An 18,363-nucleotide genomic window follows, 5' to 3' on the forward strand; every position below is an offset into this window, starting at 1 on the left:
CACTCCAGTCTGGCGCCTGGCGACAGATCAAGACTGTCTCAAAAAAACAAAAACAAAAACCCTCTTCACTAGGACTTTTCTTATTGTTCCAAATATAATTGACCATCATTCTTTTAAAATATATGCAAGTCTGTTCTGCCTCCTTGTACTTAATAAGCTTTATATTAGAGTTATTTATGTGAATAACAGATTATATGATTTTTGTGACAACCCAAATGCTACCTTTGTCATCTTCGTATTTACCAAAAGCATCTGACACAGAACACTGAATTGTTCATTGGCTTGATTTAAGGCCAACTCCAAAGCTTATTGAACACATTTAATAGGATTAGAAAGAAGAACTTTTATTTTCTTAATTTTTTTTTTTTTTAATTCCTGGAGAAGATAGCAGAGAGGTCAGAGGTAGGATTCCTAAACAAAGGAAAGACAGGGAAGAAAAAGGGAGTATGGGAGTTGGAAAACTAAATGCCTTCAGGACTTCAGCCAATGAAGTTAAACTTCAAGTATAAATAAAGAAGAATGTTTTTACTTTTTATTTATTAATTGATTGTTATACCAAGAGCTCAGCGTTTGGCTGACTTTATATAGGATCAGTTTTAGTGAACTTAGTTACTTTATTTTCTATTGTTTTTCTCATATTCTAGTTGCCTTATTCATGTTATTTTTTACATTTAATATTCTATCAACTTTATTCTTGGATTTTAGTTTTATAAAGATATTGTTTTTGTAAAAATGTTCTGCTAAAGAATGTACTTGTCTGCGAAAAACCAGGAGAGTGCTGTGTAGAAAGTGTACAGATGAAAGAAACCTGGGAGAGATTTGAATACTCTGACCAGAACATGTCTTCGTTTTCCTAGACCCCTAGTGGTTAGAAACCTCATTTCTTCCTCCCCTGTGATGTAGTGTGATCAAAGTCTCACACTCAGGCAAATTAGCATTTACTAGCATACTTTTGTGTGCCCTACAACAGTAGCCTCATGGATTGAGGAGCTGAGTGTGACACTATTCATGTCAGCTCTGCCCAAGAAATATATACACATTTGAATGGATAATCTTAAACTTACCTGTAGTGGTATTTATTTACATCAATTAAGGCATACCCTTCTCTCACCAGAACTAAAAAACAGGTTTTCCGTTTTTCTTTTCTTTCTTTTTTTTTTTCTTTTTCTTTCAGTTGTATTTCTAGAGAGCTGAATCCTAGAATAATATTTAGGGTTTCCAGAAATATAAAGGAGAATTTTATTGGTTAGTAAATCACTGGAGTAAATTTTATCCACTATGTAAATTATGAAGTTTTACAAAGCATTTTCTTTCTATTGAGAAAATGAGGTTATTATTTCTTACATACTGGAAATTAAATAAAAAGAAAGGACAGCATATATACTTTGTGAGGGAGTAGCATCCTTAAAATAACATCTTGTTATGGAAGACATAAGTTTTTTTAGTAAGAAAATAATTCCAGTGGACATCACTAATGCAAAATTAAACAGAATTTATTCAATTTCAAAGTTAAGAATTTTATGTTTTTTTATGGTATATTTTATGGTTTCTGAAATATACAAATTTTCATTTTATTCTTTTATTTTGATTGCAGTGTTGCTATATTATATGGTGTTACAATAATGATTTGGATCTCTATTTGTTGAAACTATTTCTCTTATATTTAATGGGTTTTTTCTTTCTATCTCTCTCCATCTCTTCTAAGCCTCAACAAAGTGCTTCTGGAAACAATGAAAGCTCTCAAGCTGAGTCCACAAAGGAAGGAAATCCAAGTACCGTTGCCTGTGGCTCTCAAGATGTAAGAAAAAGTTAAGATGGTTTTTACAGTATTAGACATGAGAACAAAGCGTAAGCATTTTAACAATTCTGATTCATGCCACCATGAAACTTTCTTCTTATATGTAACATATACTATCTAAGGTTCTTCTGGTGTGAATCAGCTAAGAGTTCCATTAAGCATTACAACCACATTCTTAAGACAACTGTGATTATGAGTTGTTAGAGAGGTAAGTGGATGACTACAGGCTAAGCAGGGTGGTCATTCCCACAGCGATATGACAGAAAGCTGATAAAATGTAAAAAGCAAAAACCAACAAAATCCTTATAGGATGTATTTCTCCATGTAAAGCAAATAAACTCAGCATACAGAGGTTCCATGGTAGAGGAAGAGAGATTCATTTACTTCAAATAATAGGAAATATGGAATTTGAGTCTTTTCACTCATTGATAGTGCAATGGAGTTTTATTTCTTTTTGAACTTTGGCAAAATTAAACTTTTGGATCTATTACATTTGGATTTGAGACCCAGCAAATGACAACAACTGTGTCGAATAGATTCAAAATTAGGCTTCAATCAAAATTGAAAAGTGTCTGATGAAACTATTTATGCTTGAAAAAAATCAGGCTGCAGCTAAAAATACATAATAATGATAAGGAAGAATAGAAAAATAAGTTAAATAAGTAATCCCTTTTTTTTCTGCTGGCTGCGAAAGTGTTTAGAAAAATGAATTATTCAACATTTTTTCCTTCAAGTCTTTGTGTATTTAAACGTGCACCCAAACTGTACAATTTAGAGCATAAAGTTTTTAAGAAGTGTAAATTAAATGCTTGAAATTTATTTCCAACGGAGGAGAGAGTCAAAAAGCCTTTGAGCAGGAAGGAAGATTTTTACTGTAGTTTGAAGAATGGATACGTCTTTGAGAGTGTGAGCAAATTTGCAGAGACAGGAAAATATCACAGCAGTATGGCTAAAAAACATAGTACACAAAGTGATGGGATGTGTGCCTACTGCAACAATCATTGAAGACTAGAGAGTGAGGGCCCCGTATTACCAAGCTAAGGAGTTTGATTTGTACGAGGGAGCTAGTACAGGTTTTCAAATGTTTGTATTCAGTCGAGTGATAAGACCATGGTATTAGTTTTAAGGGTGATGTTTTTATTTCTTGATATATATTTTTGAAACTACATAAATACATGCTCTTATTGAAGGCAAAATAGAAAATTTATGTGTGGTTTGTTTCCCCAAAACAACGTTCTGGTCTACTTTTCTTAACTGAAGTCTGCTTAAGATCATACATTGTTTTATTCATATGTTTTTGTTTCTCTCTCCTACTTTTGTTGTTCTCTTTGTCAGTGATAATTCTTCTGTCCTCAGTAAATTCCAGAAGCATACTTGTTCTGGTTTCAATCTGGATCTGGAGTTCTTCTATAAGCTGCCTCCACCGGCACAAACATAAATGTACTTTCACTAACCTGACTTCTGTTCTCTACACTTTTATTATTGGAGTCTCTTCTCCTAAGAAGCTACTCCTTTTAGTACAAAAAGTGCTCCATATTTACAGCCTGCAGATTCAATTATAGATAAAAATGAGGAAAGTAATACAATGAGTGACATAAATCAGGTGGGAGTAACAGGAATTAGGGGGACATTGATGAACATCAGTTTTCAGGTTCTCAACCAGTACTTCATAGCTCTGTTCAGAATAGTATCAACAAAATACTGATGCCCACAACCCATTCCAGAAAAACTACCTCAGTACCTCAATGGGTAACATCTAGACGTGAGTTGTATTAATTTTGTAATTCCTCCAGGTGTTTCAAATGTATATGTCATTTTTCACTAATAATACATTTCCCATTTATAAGAACCATCTTGGAAGCTTTTAGAAATTCAGATTCTGAGCAACTAATCTGGATATTTTCAATAAATAAAATTAGAGAGAGTTTGTTCCCTGCCTTGTCTAAATTTAGCAATAATCTGATTTGCATTAAATATTTTGAAATGTATTGCTTCAATTTTAATGTAGCAATATAAAAATACTGACTCTACCAACCTAGAGACTTAAGCTCCAATTTGGGTTGCTTTATTGAATGCCCAACTAAGAAATCAGAATATAATTTCATTTTTTAAAAACACAAAATAAAATTATCACATTTCTACCTTTATATTTTGTCTATTTTTGTGTGGGTTTTAGAACTTAACATAAGCCTTTATATGACTTTAATCAGTTATTCAATGAATGCTATTTAGTTGTATCTGATGAAAGAAAGTAGGTTATAATGTAGTTTAACTTTGTTTTTAATGCCCTTAATAAAATTGATAGTAACTTTATTCTTATTTCTTGTTATAATTTGATTTTCTGCTGTAATGGATTCAGAAATCCCAAAATTGCTGAATTAGAAAATTTTAAAAATAATTAAAGTGAGATTAAATAGGAACAGGAATTTAGGCAATAACAGAAATAATTGGCCCTAAATATATGTTTTATTGGCTAAAATAATTATAATTATCAAGAAAGAAAACTAGAGTAGGAGTTATTTTTGGTCGGTTAACTTTTTCCTATTTGCTTCTGAACAGAAGAGATTGGTGCTATGTTAATAATTAGAATCAGCAAAAAGGCACAATAAAGCTAATTATTTTTGAAAAATACAATTTTTAAAATAGCTTTATTCAGATATAATTTACATGACATAAAAAATCACTCCTTTAAGTGTATGTTTCAATAATTCGTTACATTTACTGAGTTGGGCAGTCAGTACTGTAAGCCATCTTTGGAAAATTTTCATCTCCCTAATATGATCCCACATGCTTTTATGTTACTTTTTTAATTTTTATTTTTAATGAGACCTTGTCCCCACCCTCAGCCTTAGGCAACTATAAACATAGTTTCTTTTTGTATTTGTTTGTACCTTTTTACTGCTGAAAAACATTTCATTGTATGTTGTACCACATTTCTTTTTCTTTTTTTTTTTTTTTTTGAGACAGAGTTTCGCTCTTGTTACCCAGGCTGAAGTGCAATGGCGCCATCTCGGCTCACCCCAACCTCTGCCTCCTGGGCTCAGGCAATTCTCCTGCCTCAGCCTCCCGAGTAGCTGGGATTACAGGCACGCGCCACCATGCCCAGCTAATTTTTTGTATCTTTAGAAGAGACGGGGTTTCACCATGTTGACCAGGAATGGTCTCGATCTCTCGACCTCGTGATCCACCCGTCTCGGCCTCCCAAAGTGCTGATATTACAGGCTTGAGCCACCACGCCCGGCCTGTACCACATTTCTTTATCCATTCACCAGTTGATATCTTTTGGATTATTTTTAATTTGGAGCTGTTATGAGAAATGATGCTATGAACATTTGCATAAACCACTTTGTATGGCTGTGTTTTCATCTCTGTTGGGTAGATACCTAGACATAGGGTTTGATGGTAAGTTTATGCTTACATTGAAAAATGATTACTTTCTTTCCCCCTCTGAACAAACACAAGTGGAACTTTCCTGTTCTCCCATCTTCACCATTAAAACCTCATGGTGCTCATACAAGTAAAATTCACAGTGGTGAGGTCTCACCCTACTGTAGCTTAAGCCTCCAGGAGATTTTATACGTCATTGTAGTCCACACTTAGCCTCCAAAAAGTTATTAAAGGTATTACATAAGTATTCCCATCAACTACTAGCTTCAGCAGCTTTCACTTAGGTAGCTTGTCTGTGTTCTCTGTGTTCACTGTCGCTCCAGTTGGAGGTGGTAGTTTTTCTGTAACATCAATTATTTGATACATCTAAAAACAGTTATTGATTATCAGTCTGTTCAGTCTTTTGCTTGTTGCGAAGGTGGAAGTAGAGACTTCCAGACCTTTATGTGTCAGAGCAGAACCTGAACTCCTAATTTGTGTCTTCTGAAATACAGAAGCTTTTAATTTTAATAAAGTTCAACTCAGCATTTTATTTTTCATGCTTTTGATATATCATTTACCTGTTCTAAACACATTGTTTTTTTTTCTCATGGTTTCTTATATGTTGCTTTTATTTCTTAAATCTAGATCTACAATCTATTTCAAGTGTGTGTGTGTGTGTGTGTGTGTGTGTGTCGTTAGGTAAGGTTATTTGCATGTTGCTATTCAGTAATCCCAGTCTTTATAACACATTTTTAAATGATATATTGTTCTTATTGAACTTCTTTAGCACATTTGTAAAAAATAACTGACCACAAACATGAGTTTATTTCTCAACTTTCAATTTTTTACTTATCCCTATGTTAGTACCATATTTTCTTGTTTTATTTTTAATTTTTAGATTTTGTGATTACATAGTACATGTGTATATTTATGGGATGAGATTAAAAACATGAGATGTTTTTATACAGGTATGCCTTGATTACTATAGCTTTACAATAAGGTTTGAAGTCTACATGTTAAAGGACTGTGATTCTGTTGTTCCTTTTCAAGATTGTTTTGGCTATTCTGAGTGTATTATATTTTTTTGTAAATAATAAGATCAGTCTGTCAATTAAAATAATCTTGCTATATTTTTGATAGATATTACATTTTATATATAGATCAATTGGAGAGAAATGTCAACTTAATAATACTGATTTGTTTTTCAATCCATAAACATGGAATGTCTCTCCATTTACTTAAGTCTTTTAAAATTTCTTTCAGCATTGTTTTACAGCTATTAAGTGTGCCAGTCTTGCATTTATTTTGCCTTTCTTATTGCTAAGTACTTTTCTTTTTCATACTATTGCAAGTGGAGTATTTTAATTGCATTTCCAGTTGTTAATTGCTAGTATATATAAATGCAAGCAATTTTTTGTATATAGATCTTCTATCAGATTGAGAAGTTTTAAGTGACTATGAGCTCTTGAGTCAAACTGTGATGAGATATGCACATTACCTATAGGTAGTTGCAATGTTGATTTTAAACAGTTATGATGCTACATCCAGAATAAAGGAGACAAATCTCTTATATAATTTTGCTTATCAGTCTAGACTGATAAATTCTGTCTTATTTTAGAAATAACACTTTGAAATTCAACAATGAAAAATGGAAAATGTTTTCTAACACTTGAGGTAGAAGGTTGAAGAATAAGTTAGAATGGAAGGTTTATGTTTATTTATGTTACAATCAGTTTCTAGCTGTGTAATCATATTAAACCCTTTTGAGACACTTTTTCTTCTTCTGAAAAAGAGAGATAAATGTCTGTTGGTTAATATAACTTGTTCAAAGGATCTAGTGAGATAGCCCAGCTTAACAATTAGCTATGACTAGTGTAGCAAGCTCTCAATAATTATTACCTTTCATTCCCTTATGCAAAGCTATGCCTCTCACACAAAACCTCAATAAATATTTTCAGATTAAGTACTTTAATCAATTTATCAAATGAAAAAACTAAAAATATGACCAAAGCAACTCTAAATACTATCATTTGAAATAGAGGGTAGCCTTCTTCAGTGCTGCTTTACACAGCAGAAACTGATGCAGCTAGGAAAAATAGCTATAAGAAGAATAAAATTATAGTCAAATATAAAATTGAACTTCTAATGAAAAGGATCTGAAACTGGAATTAGCAGTTGGCGAAAGTACTATAATATATGATAGAGTAATGAAAAACAGCCATTCTGGAATATAGTCAGGAATTGAGACATTAGACTGATCATGTTAGCATCTCTTTACATTTTAGGATTCTATAATTATCAACAACCTCACTAACAACTGATAGAAATACATGCAGTCTCTCAGTAAATAGATAACAAATATTATGCATTTTGATTCCTTTTGGTCATACCCGAGACTGAATAACATAGAAGAGAAAGGATGGAAACTACATAAAACCTAGATTTGGATACTGACTTTGCTGTTTCCTAACCATTGTCCTCTGGGAAGGGACTTTGTTATTCAAATCCCTTATCAATATAAGGTAGATCAATATTCTAAAAATTTTAGCATACTAGGAATCACCAAGTCAACTGGTAAAACTGCTTATACTCAAGATCCATTCCCATATATTATTAATCAGTTGGTCTGGAACAGAGCCCAGGAGTGTGTATTATTGTAGTAATCCCACATAGATTTTCTTCAGTCAATATTCCATGTTAAACACTTTGAGAAACTTTGTTATTCATTTATTGCAGGTTTATTATGATTATATAAATATATAGATATTAAATACGTTCAAGCATATAATCGATATTCTTATTAATTTCTTCTCAGAAGCAGCTCTGATGTTTTAATACTCAAAGTTTCAAAATATTCTATTGCCCAAGAATCAAAGGTGGAACTATAAAATATGCTGATTTTTAGATATCGTTGTTGGTTTCTTCCATTTCCTGCCTATGCCCTCTGTAAACCAGGCAGGGTCATTTAGGAAATGGCCCTTGGATTCCTTGGTCCTTTTTAAAGAAGACTTAAAATACTTCAAATGGATCACTAAATTCTTAGTAGCATATTCGACTATTAGTTTCGAGTATGTTCAAGTTACTCTAAAAGCTGCTGCTTTGTTTAAATGATAATACTGGAGTCACATTGAGAAAGCAAAGTATATAGCTACTCCATCCCATTTTCCTGCAGCTTGCAAATGTGCCTCATATTGTTTAATAGCATATCAAGAATTAAAGATATTGAACATTGCATTTTAATTTTCATTTAGGGATTAAGAGTTAATGCTCAATGTAAATGTGTTTTTGCAACATTTCTGACTCCTATGAGTAGGAAACATTTAATTTTTCTTACTGTGCTGAGGAAATGAAAAACAAGGATGGCTTATGTTTAGCACTCGGTGCACTAGCTCAATTTCCTGCCATTACATTTGCTTGCAAGCCCCTTACCAAAGGGAGTCTATTTAACAGAAAAATATTGCCTAGGGAAATGAGAAGAGAAAACATGCAGAAAATAAATTCTAGAGCTGCAAGTAGAAAATTATGCCAGCTTTTTCATGTTAAAACAATTTTGGCTGAGATATAATAAATCCTAGTTTGCTATTATATCCAATATGCATTTTGTGGCATTTGATGGTTTGGATGAATGGTTGGTAGATCCGATGCTTGGTTAACATAATTTTCTAGGCAAGGTATGCCCTGCTGTAATTGGACTGAGAGACCACACACTATTGCCATTCTGGGCTACATTCCATCAGACCATCTGAAGAGGTTGGCTTCATTAGAAGCATTTTTTATTGTCCTACTCTGGTATTTTTTCAAGAAGAAGCAGGAGTACCTCCAAATAGTGCAGGACTACCTCCAAATAGTGTAGGCATGATAGGTAGTTTCCAGTGGTCTTTGGAAAAATGTTATATTTTATTCATATAAATCTCTTGTTTACTTTTCTAGAATACCCTAATTTAAGCATGCAAACATGTTAATCTAATTTGATTTATTTCCATAAATAGTATAGAAAGCTTAAGAAATATGGTTAATCTATTAATATGGTAAATAAAAATAACCCAGTAACAATGTTAATATTTATTTTAAAAAATCATTGCCCAAACAACGACATGCAAGCACAAAGGTTAATCTGATAAATCATTATTTCACCTCTCCCATTTACCTGTCAGACACATAAGGACTTTCTTCTCTGGGTTCCCATTGTCTTTGGTATATGAATGTATTTTGTCCATTATCACAGTACACCTTGTATTTTAATTATTTATGTAAGTTTCTCATTCTGAATTAGGTAATAAGCAATTTGAGGGCAAAGGCTATAAAAAATATCTGTATTATAAATTAAGGTTCAGGGAGGGAATGTGACTTGCCCAGAGGCACCTGTTTGGGGGACATTGATGTCAGAACGTGCCTCCCTTGAGTATCCCACTCCTGCCATTGGCTCCATCAGCTGAATTTTGGAGTCATTGTCTTGATTCAGTGTTACATTCTCAATCTTTTAACTTCTTGCTTTTCAGTTTCTGAACTAATAAATATTGAACCAGCACTAAAGTACTGTTCTGTAATAAATATGAGAAATCCATTCCTACATAAATTGGCATTACAGAAAATTTCAACCAAAATGCATTGGTATTTCTAAGTAGCATGGTACTTAATTTTACTTTTTTTCTTTCATAATACTGTAAAAATTTTGCTTGTTTTAAGCTTCTATCTTGTCCAGTCTCATTTAAATATGTAGAATGAGCTAGACTTCTGTACTTATCATAAATATTTTTTGTTGGTAGAATTTCAGGTTTACCAGTTGTATATTTGCATTAATTATTCTGAGTTATTTTAATCTTTTAGAGACAGATCATAAGAGATATGACTGCTCTCTTTAGTGAAGTAGAAAGAAGTATACGATAACAATAACAGAGTTACAACAATTGGCAAGGTCAGAGATACAAAGTAAATGAAAATTTGGCAATGAATTTCTGAAAACTTATTCCATCTGCTTTATTCTTAAAGTTTTATTCTTTATTTCTGAGTGCAGGAGTAGAGTATAATTAAAAATAAAAAGCAAAGAGGACATTATCTTTCATAATCATTTCAGTGATTGCAAATTCAGTCATCATGCCCTTTTGAAAAAGTCATTCTAAATATACTACTTTATTTCCATAAATAATTTCCAAATGGGTTATCTGCCCTGAAGTCATACACATGAATGTATCAAAATGAAAACTTTATGAAGCATTTGAATACCTTACTAAGATTAGATGGGCTGATTGATCTGATGTTTCTGCCTTGAGGAGGAAAATGAAAGAATAAAAGGCATTCTTCAACATAAAAGTTACTCAAGAAAGGATAAATGGTTGATTATTGAGAATATTTTCTTACCCTGTTAAATCATAAACACAAAAGGAGGAAAGGAGAAGAAACAACTGGGGGAAAATATTCTAGCAATAAATTCTTTGGCAATATCAAGAAGATTTTGTAATAATCAGAATTAGTATATTGACCACAGAATTATAATATTAAAGTGAGTATCAGTGTTCCTATTATAACAGGAATCAAATTTATTGGCAATATAGAGAAATTTTGATTGAAGGAAAAGAAAACTGAAAAAGGGAGATGAATGATAGAAACTAAAATGAGTACCTAATATATGCAAGATATTCCATTAGGAATCTGTCTGTTTCAAAAAATGTAATCAACTCTTCCAGCATCTAACTGAGGTAGGTATCATTTTGTCTAGCTAACAGATAAAGAATCAAACCTCAGTAAGTTGAGGTAACTTTCCCAAGTTTAATGAATGAAGGTAAAAAGAATTTATCTTCATTCATTAGAGCTCCTGTAACAAAATACCATAACAAAAGACTGGGTGGTTTATAAACAAAAGAAAATTTATTTCTCACAGTTCTAGAAGCTATGGAGTCCTCATTCAAGACACTGACAGATTTGGTGTTCAGTGAGGCCTACTTGCTTAGGGACAGCCATCTTCTCACTGTAATCTCACATGGCAGAAGAGGTAAGATTATGTCTCTGAAGCCTCTTTTAAAAGGGAACTAGTTAGTACCATTTCTGAGGGCTCTACTCTCATGACCTAATCACCACCCAATGGCTCCAGTACTGTATACCATCACCTTGTGAGTTAGGATTTCCACATATAAATTTTGGGGGGACTTAAATATTCAGATAGTAGCACAATTCTAACTAAAAATGGACTACCTCTTTATTTACATTACTGTGATTACCTTTATTATGTTATTTTACTGTGATATAAACATTTTGAATGTAAATGTCATTATCATCTTTAACAAATGAGATAAAATGAAGTTAAATTGGTATTTCCCAAACATTTTTCCATAGGCAAATGCTGTCCTATGATGAAGTTTTCAATAGTACAAAGAAAAAGTGAGATAAAATAAAAACCCAAATAACAACATATTAGTGGATTTTTCATTAATATGTTTTCTTCTGCCTTAACCTCATCCTCCTCTTCTTCCCATTCCTCTTCTTCCATCTATTTCTCTCTCTCTCTGTCTCAGGATGATTTATTTTGTCATTGGATCCTTTGACTATTTTTCAAAATAAATTTCTTTTCTGAAATATTATTAAAATATAATAGTCTATTTTTTGTTGGTTTTTTAGCTCTTATGTCAAATTTTGACATTGGCAATTTTGTTATTGCTGTCTAATTTTATTTTACCACAAGATATAAAAGTCCAGGAGCTTCAATGTTCATGAACTTACCCATATTATCACAAATAGTAGGAAATGGAGTTGGGACTCAAATTCATTTGTGCATGACTCCATAGCTTATTCTTCCTGCCTTACAGTGGGACTACTACTAAGTACTAGAGACATCACAGTATTAGAGTCTCCTGCACTACATCCTGATTGTGTGTTCTTTTTCACACACAGAGATTATATAATATCAAGATTTTTCTTAAATACATACTTTTGTTGTTACCATGATTGCTTTTGTGGTCATAATATAATATTGTGTCAGTTGGCAGTTTATGGCCAGAAATCACAGAAACAAATAGGTTATTCTAGATGTGTTGGTGAAGATGTATATCTGGGAGGCAGTGTTTAATCATTTTAATAAAGATGTATTTGTGCCTTATTTTACTTCATAATTTACAGACTCAGCTGTGTTTCTCCCTAGGTCTCCTGTATAATTGAATGAGTAAATTGCATATTGAAGCAGTTGAATTTATGCATGCTTTCCTGATTAATTTGCATATTACTTGAATTTCTAGATCTTGTGTACTTTCCTAATTAGGTTGTATTTTACTTAATTGGGGTTATTGAAGTATTTTGATGACCTGTGTTACCCTTTGATTGTATTGTTTCAAATAATTTTCCAGACTAATATTTGATATTTTTTGGTTTATTTTAAGACAGAAAATGATTCTTTTGAATAATTAATTCATCATTCACTACAACTTATTACATCTCTATCCATTCTTTCCCAATTAAAATTATATTGTTTAATTATACATACATAGAGAGAAAGGACATCTGAACTTTTGCTTTAGTTCAAGAAAAAGAATTTGAGTTTGAAATTGATAAGGAATGAAATGCTTAAGTTTTTAGGCATTTATCAAGTTTTAATATTATATTTTCATGAACCTGTATATTGTGCTATAGGCCAGCTGTACACAGATAAGCAGTTATTATATAGATTGTAATGTATCATTGGAAAGTGACATATCAGCCATATCCCCCAAGAAAAGGGAAAAATAAGAAAAAAGGAAAATCAAAAAGAGAAAAACAGTGGTAAAGGAGAAAAAGAAAAAGGAGGGGGACAGGAGAAAGGAAGGGAAAAAGAGAAACGGAAGAAAGGGTAGGAGGAGGAAGGAAGAGAGGGAGGGGTAGAAAGAATGGATATGGAGATGATAAAGACAAAAATAGATAGTTACAACAATGGCCAAACAGATAGGTGGCCTTTATTTTGGAACCAACCTTCAGGGCCAGGTGCAATGGCTCATAACTGTAATACTAGCACTCTAGGAGGCCTAAGTGGGAAGATCCTGTGAGCACAGTAGTTGGAGACCAGCCTGGTCAACATGTTGAAACCCTGCCTCTATAAAGAATACCAAAAAAACAAAAATAAAAATAAAATTAAAAAACCCACTATCTGAATATGGTGGTGTGTGCTGGTAGTCCCAGCTACTTGAAGGGTTGAGGTGGGAGGATCACCAGAGCCTGGGAGGTTGAGGCTAGAGTGAGCTATCATTGATATCATCGCACCAGGGTACTCCAGCTTATGTGACAGAGCAAGACCTTGTGAAAAAAAAAAAAAAAAGAATGAAAAGAAAAGGAAACCAACAAAAATGTCAAAGCACACCAGTAAAGTTGTATGTCTTGCCCTCTGCAACTTTATCATTTTGCTTCAACATTTGATGATACCGAGTTTAATATATTTTATTTTTGTCAGTTTTATGTGCATTTCTATTTTTGTATAATTTGATCATACCATTTTATTCAATGTCATGTGGATGGAATATAAGTTAATGTAGAACTGCATTTCTTCCAAAACTGAATGACCTCATTAATCATTATGTAAACAACCACCACTTGTTAAATATATAATTTCAGGGAGTGTTCCACGATAATAAAAATACATATAATTTATTGAACGTATAATGTATATCAGGAGCTTTATTCCATGTTCTTTGTCTTTATTAAACCTTCACAAAAATTCCATAAATACAATTCCCTTTCCCTATTAAATAAATAGCAAACATGAAGAACAGGACTATCAGAAAGAACAGGTGAAGAAACCAGACTCAGTACTAACCTTTCTGAATGCAGATCGTGTACTTCTCACTGGCCAGGAACTCAGTTTATTTCCAAATATCTTAAAAGATAAACATTATTACTTCAACTTTATTCATTTGAAACATGAAGGAAATGTAGTCTGAATATATTCCCATGTCTCCCTGTTTATAAAGCACATATTCTTTCCACTAGGTTAGACATTTTCAGTTCACATACCATATAGTCTATTTTATTGTTTTTTATCATTCCACCTGTATTGATTTCCTTTATGAAAAAGAAACATATACAATTATTATTTTCTGATAATATCTATATTGGCATTTATATTTAAAATACCATTAGTATTATGCACCCTACAGAATTATGTTGACATTTAAATAGATGGTGTGTATTAAATTACATATCTACTGCTTTATAACTGCTTGCTAAATATAAATTTCCTGTGTGATTAATTTCAGTATCTTTTTCTTTACATGTTAATGATGACTCTTAAAAAACATGAGCAGCAGCCGGGCATGGTGGCCCATGCCTGTAATCTCCGCATTTTGGGAGGCAAGAAGGGTAGATCACCTGAGGTCCGGAGTTCAAGACTAGCCTGACCAACATGGTGAAACCCCGTCTCTACTAAAAATACAAAAATTAGCCAGACCTGGTGGGGTGCACCTGTAATCCCAGCTACTTGGGAGAGTGAGGCAGGAGAATCTCTTGAACCCAAGAGGTAGAGGTTGCAGTGAGCTGAGAGATCATGCCATTCCACTCCAGCCTGGGGATCAAAAAAAAAAAAAAAAAAAGGGTGAGGAGCAGCAAGTAAATTTCTTTAACTATTCAAATTTTCAACTGCTTCCTATGTAGACTTAAGAAAATAAAGCATTATTGTCCAGCAATAGAACGTACACTAACTTGTGAAACTTGAAAACTAAATTGGCATACCTACTCTATTTCATAAAAATCTCACGGAATTTCAAATTTGGCATAGGTCTCAGAGGTTACTGTACCCATCTATTTCATGAAAATAGCCTAAGATTGTGGCTGTTTTGGCTTAACATCATTTCTAGTTCATTTTATTTTGAACTGTATCTCAATTTAAGACATGCTGTCCTTTCCATTGACCCAATCTAACCTCTTTCTTATCCTAGACACATCACTCAAGGAACAGACTATGCCTAGCCTTTCTCCCTGCATGATGGCCCTTGAAACATTTGACAGTGTATCTTAATTCTCCATTTGCTGACATTTATGACCTCACAGATTTCTAATGTTCATCTGAAAGTCAAAAATCTCAAAATCTCTATTAAGATTTAATGTTAGCATTTAAAACAATAATCATAACCAACTACTCAAACTAGTCTCTGAATCAGTGCTTTGTTTGGAGATAACATTGACAGGCATGGTAAAAAAGAGAAACATGTTCTGACTTCCTACAAAACATAATTCACTTAATGAATTACTTCTTAAATATTTAACATCAAACTATGTACCTTAAAATATGGCAAAGCTGCTTGAAAGAGCCAAATGTTCTTGAAGTCAGTGATGATTTTGGTCATACATTGTGTCTAGGTTATTGTCAACTACATACCTGGGTCCCACACAGCACCTGGCACACAGTCATCACCTCATACATCTTTATTAAGGGTCAAGTGAAAGAACTTCATTAGCATATGGGCTGCTGTCATAATTGCCTATAATACTGATCTTCATGTTCATCATTGTCATTGCTAGTGCAATATACAATACAGATCACAGTGGTTAAATGGTACTGAGATAGGTATTTAAATAGATTTCCTTATTTATTCCTTACAAATATTTATGAGCAAAATTGTTCCTCATTTTAAAAATATAAAAATTGAGATTGAGGAAAATTGAATAATCCAAGGCCAAAAAGCTAATAAATAGCAGATTAAAGAATTTAAATATTGACTAAACATAGATTTCTTCACCCTTGGGGTTTAAACTTATTCTTATTTGTCATTAAATCTCTTATGTAAAATAGCACTTTTTGTCTCTTTACCAAAGTTACAATTTCATTTCAGGTTTTACCAGGAAAAATTAAAAGAATGAAATTTCAATAATTACTCCAGGTAGAGGAATAAGGCAAATAATATATCTGTGTGACAAAAACTTTTGTGTTTGTGTATTTATTTAACAGTCATAGTCAAAAGATAATCTGTGAGTCACAGAAGATGACAAAGATTCATTGTTTTAATGCCCTCTCATACACCTTCACTATGATTCATCAAAGAGAATCTAATGACCACATTGCTACAGTACGTCTTATTTAAAAAACAGTCTCCAACCTTCTAATTTCACCCATCATCTTCTTTGTCTGCCTCTTCACTTATCATATTTAGCACAAATAGTAAGTGGAACAGCAATGAAAATTTGGCAGAATTTGATTTTTTATACTAACCATAAAAGTCCTCCAGATTTCCAAATAAGCATTTGTGGGAAGGAAGATTTCAGGGAAGTTAGTTCAGAATGTTTTACTATACTTTGTTTTCTCGGGAAATTTTATTTCTTTTATTTTGTGACTGGAAAATCTTCCCACTCTTCCTATTAGTTATGCATAACCAAAAGGCTATTTGAAATTAAGGCAAATTTTCATTTACTTGGGCATTGTGCAGTAATGTTCTCAGTGGAAAGGGGAGGCATGAGAGTTGGCAGTATAGAACTTTTCAACACAAGATTTATGACCTTTGGGGCTTTATAACTTGAACTGCTTATTAAATGATAGCTGGGAGTTTATAGATAGGTAATGCATTATGATCATTTGGGGTATAAAGAAGCCTGAGCAAAGATTTAAAGTTTTCAACTTGCTCATCAAGTTTGAAGAGTAAGTAAAATCCTGCTGCAATGACATTCTCTATGGAGTTAGGAGTGTTAGAAGAGGGGTCTCTAAGTGCAGCCATATGATGGATGATCTTAAGTGCTATTTAACTAAGTTCATGCTTTATTCTATAGGCAATGAGAAATCACATATTTGCATGGGTGATACATTTTTTCTTATTTTATTTTGATTGATTTTTATGCAGTGAGTTAATAGGATAAAATCCATTTTAGGAGGACTTTTCTTGAGGCTGATCAGTTTGGATTAGGGAAAGGTGAGATTAGAGAGAGCTAAAAGTATAGTTCAACAATCCGGAAATGAAATAAAGGTAAATGCCATTATCTCTGAAAGAGAAGGGAAAACTATAACATGTAGAATTGTTTCATGAAAAATTGTTTAGAGCTTACCCACAGAGAGGTTGTCTGTTTCTATCATCTGCAAGTTTCATTTTCAAAGCTGAGATACCATAATCCTGAAAATCTTCTCAGTTGAGGCAATGAACCTATATATTGCAATTAAAACTATAAAAGGTGTTGTCCTTGTTGTTTTTCTAGGTTCTTGTGAGTACATGTAAAGGGAAAACTCTCAAGGTTTATTATCCCTTGGGTTGAGATTCATTCTTATTAAAGTGATAAAACTAAATTTTGGGGATGGAAAGTTAATTATGCTCTGATTACATGTAGTGTAGGTTTCAGGCACAGCAAGACTATGAGTCATTTTTAAAAGGAACTTTTATGTATTGTTCTTTCAGTTTTATAAATTAATTTATTTATAGAGTCATGAAATAATCTTAGGAACTCTATATTTTTGAGTATTTGAATATCAGAACCTAACTTCTGACAGATGTAGCCAAGTTTCAACTTCTTGTCAGCCATGTGAGAGAAGAAAAATGGTGCCTTGACAAGTTCTGGAAGTGAGAGAGGGATGCTAATAAAAATTACACAGATTACAAATCTTTCACTGGAGGAAGAGAGTCATACTGATGACATGTTTGAACAAGTATTATATGATGATCACTGTAGAGGCTGTTCATAAATCTCTTTAGATTCCAACATAGAGAAAGCATTGGTGTATTAGAAAAGTAGGCATGTTACTGGAGGGTGTTTCCAATATGATTGTCACTTAATAACTACTGGATTCAGTATAAACACCACTGCTTGAGCTACCTCAGAGTTCTTGAACTGTACCTACTCTAATCATCTCAGTATTTCCCATCTCAGCTTACCTCACCATTGTTACCTTTGATGCATCCCCCACTTACAAAATGTTTACTTCTACTTTTTTGTACTCATGACTTTACCTCAAAAAGCTTTATTCATCACTCAAGCCTCTGCTCCTCCTTCATGAAGAAATCAGTGATTACCCTAACTAGCCATTTCTTCTTTTCATATAATACATCTCACTGATTCATCAGGCCCAAAAGTGTACCAACCATTTACTTTGGGATCTTGGTAGAATATTGCAAAAGTATATTATGAGAAACATTTTTTGGTTTTTGTCACAAATTGTGTTGTTAGGTGAGATTGCAACATATGAAGTGCTATCAAAATCTAAAATATTATATAATTAAATAATAAAATGGTAGAAAGGGAATATAGATCTTGGAAAGATCCCAAATTTG

At 32.8% G+C, this 18,363-nt stretch overlaps 1 protein-coding gene across 4 annotated transcripts in view; it reads left to right on the top strand.

The window, feature by feature from the left end:
• Positions 1-18,363, top strand: part of LUZP2 (leucine zipper protein 2) — a 580,317-nt gene that overhangs the window by 549,661 nt on the left and 12,293 nt on the right. For all 4 annotated transcript variants that reach the window (XM_009007842.4, XM_078339265.1, XM_002755108.7 and 1 more), the window contains one exon: positions 1,706-1,798. In XM_009007842.4, coding sequence (XP_009006090.1) covers positions 1,706-1,798 — 93 coding nt within the window. The remainder of the gene's footprint in view (positions 1-1,705; positions 1,799-18,363) is intronic.

This window comes from Callithrix jacchus, chromosome 10, assembly GCF_049354715.1.
Source record: "Callithrix jacchus isolate 240 chromosome 10, calJac240_pri, whole genome shotgun sequence".
Lineage (NCBI taxonomy): Eukaryota > Metazoa > Chordata > Mammalia > Primates > Cebidae > Callithrix > Callithrix jacchus.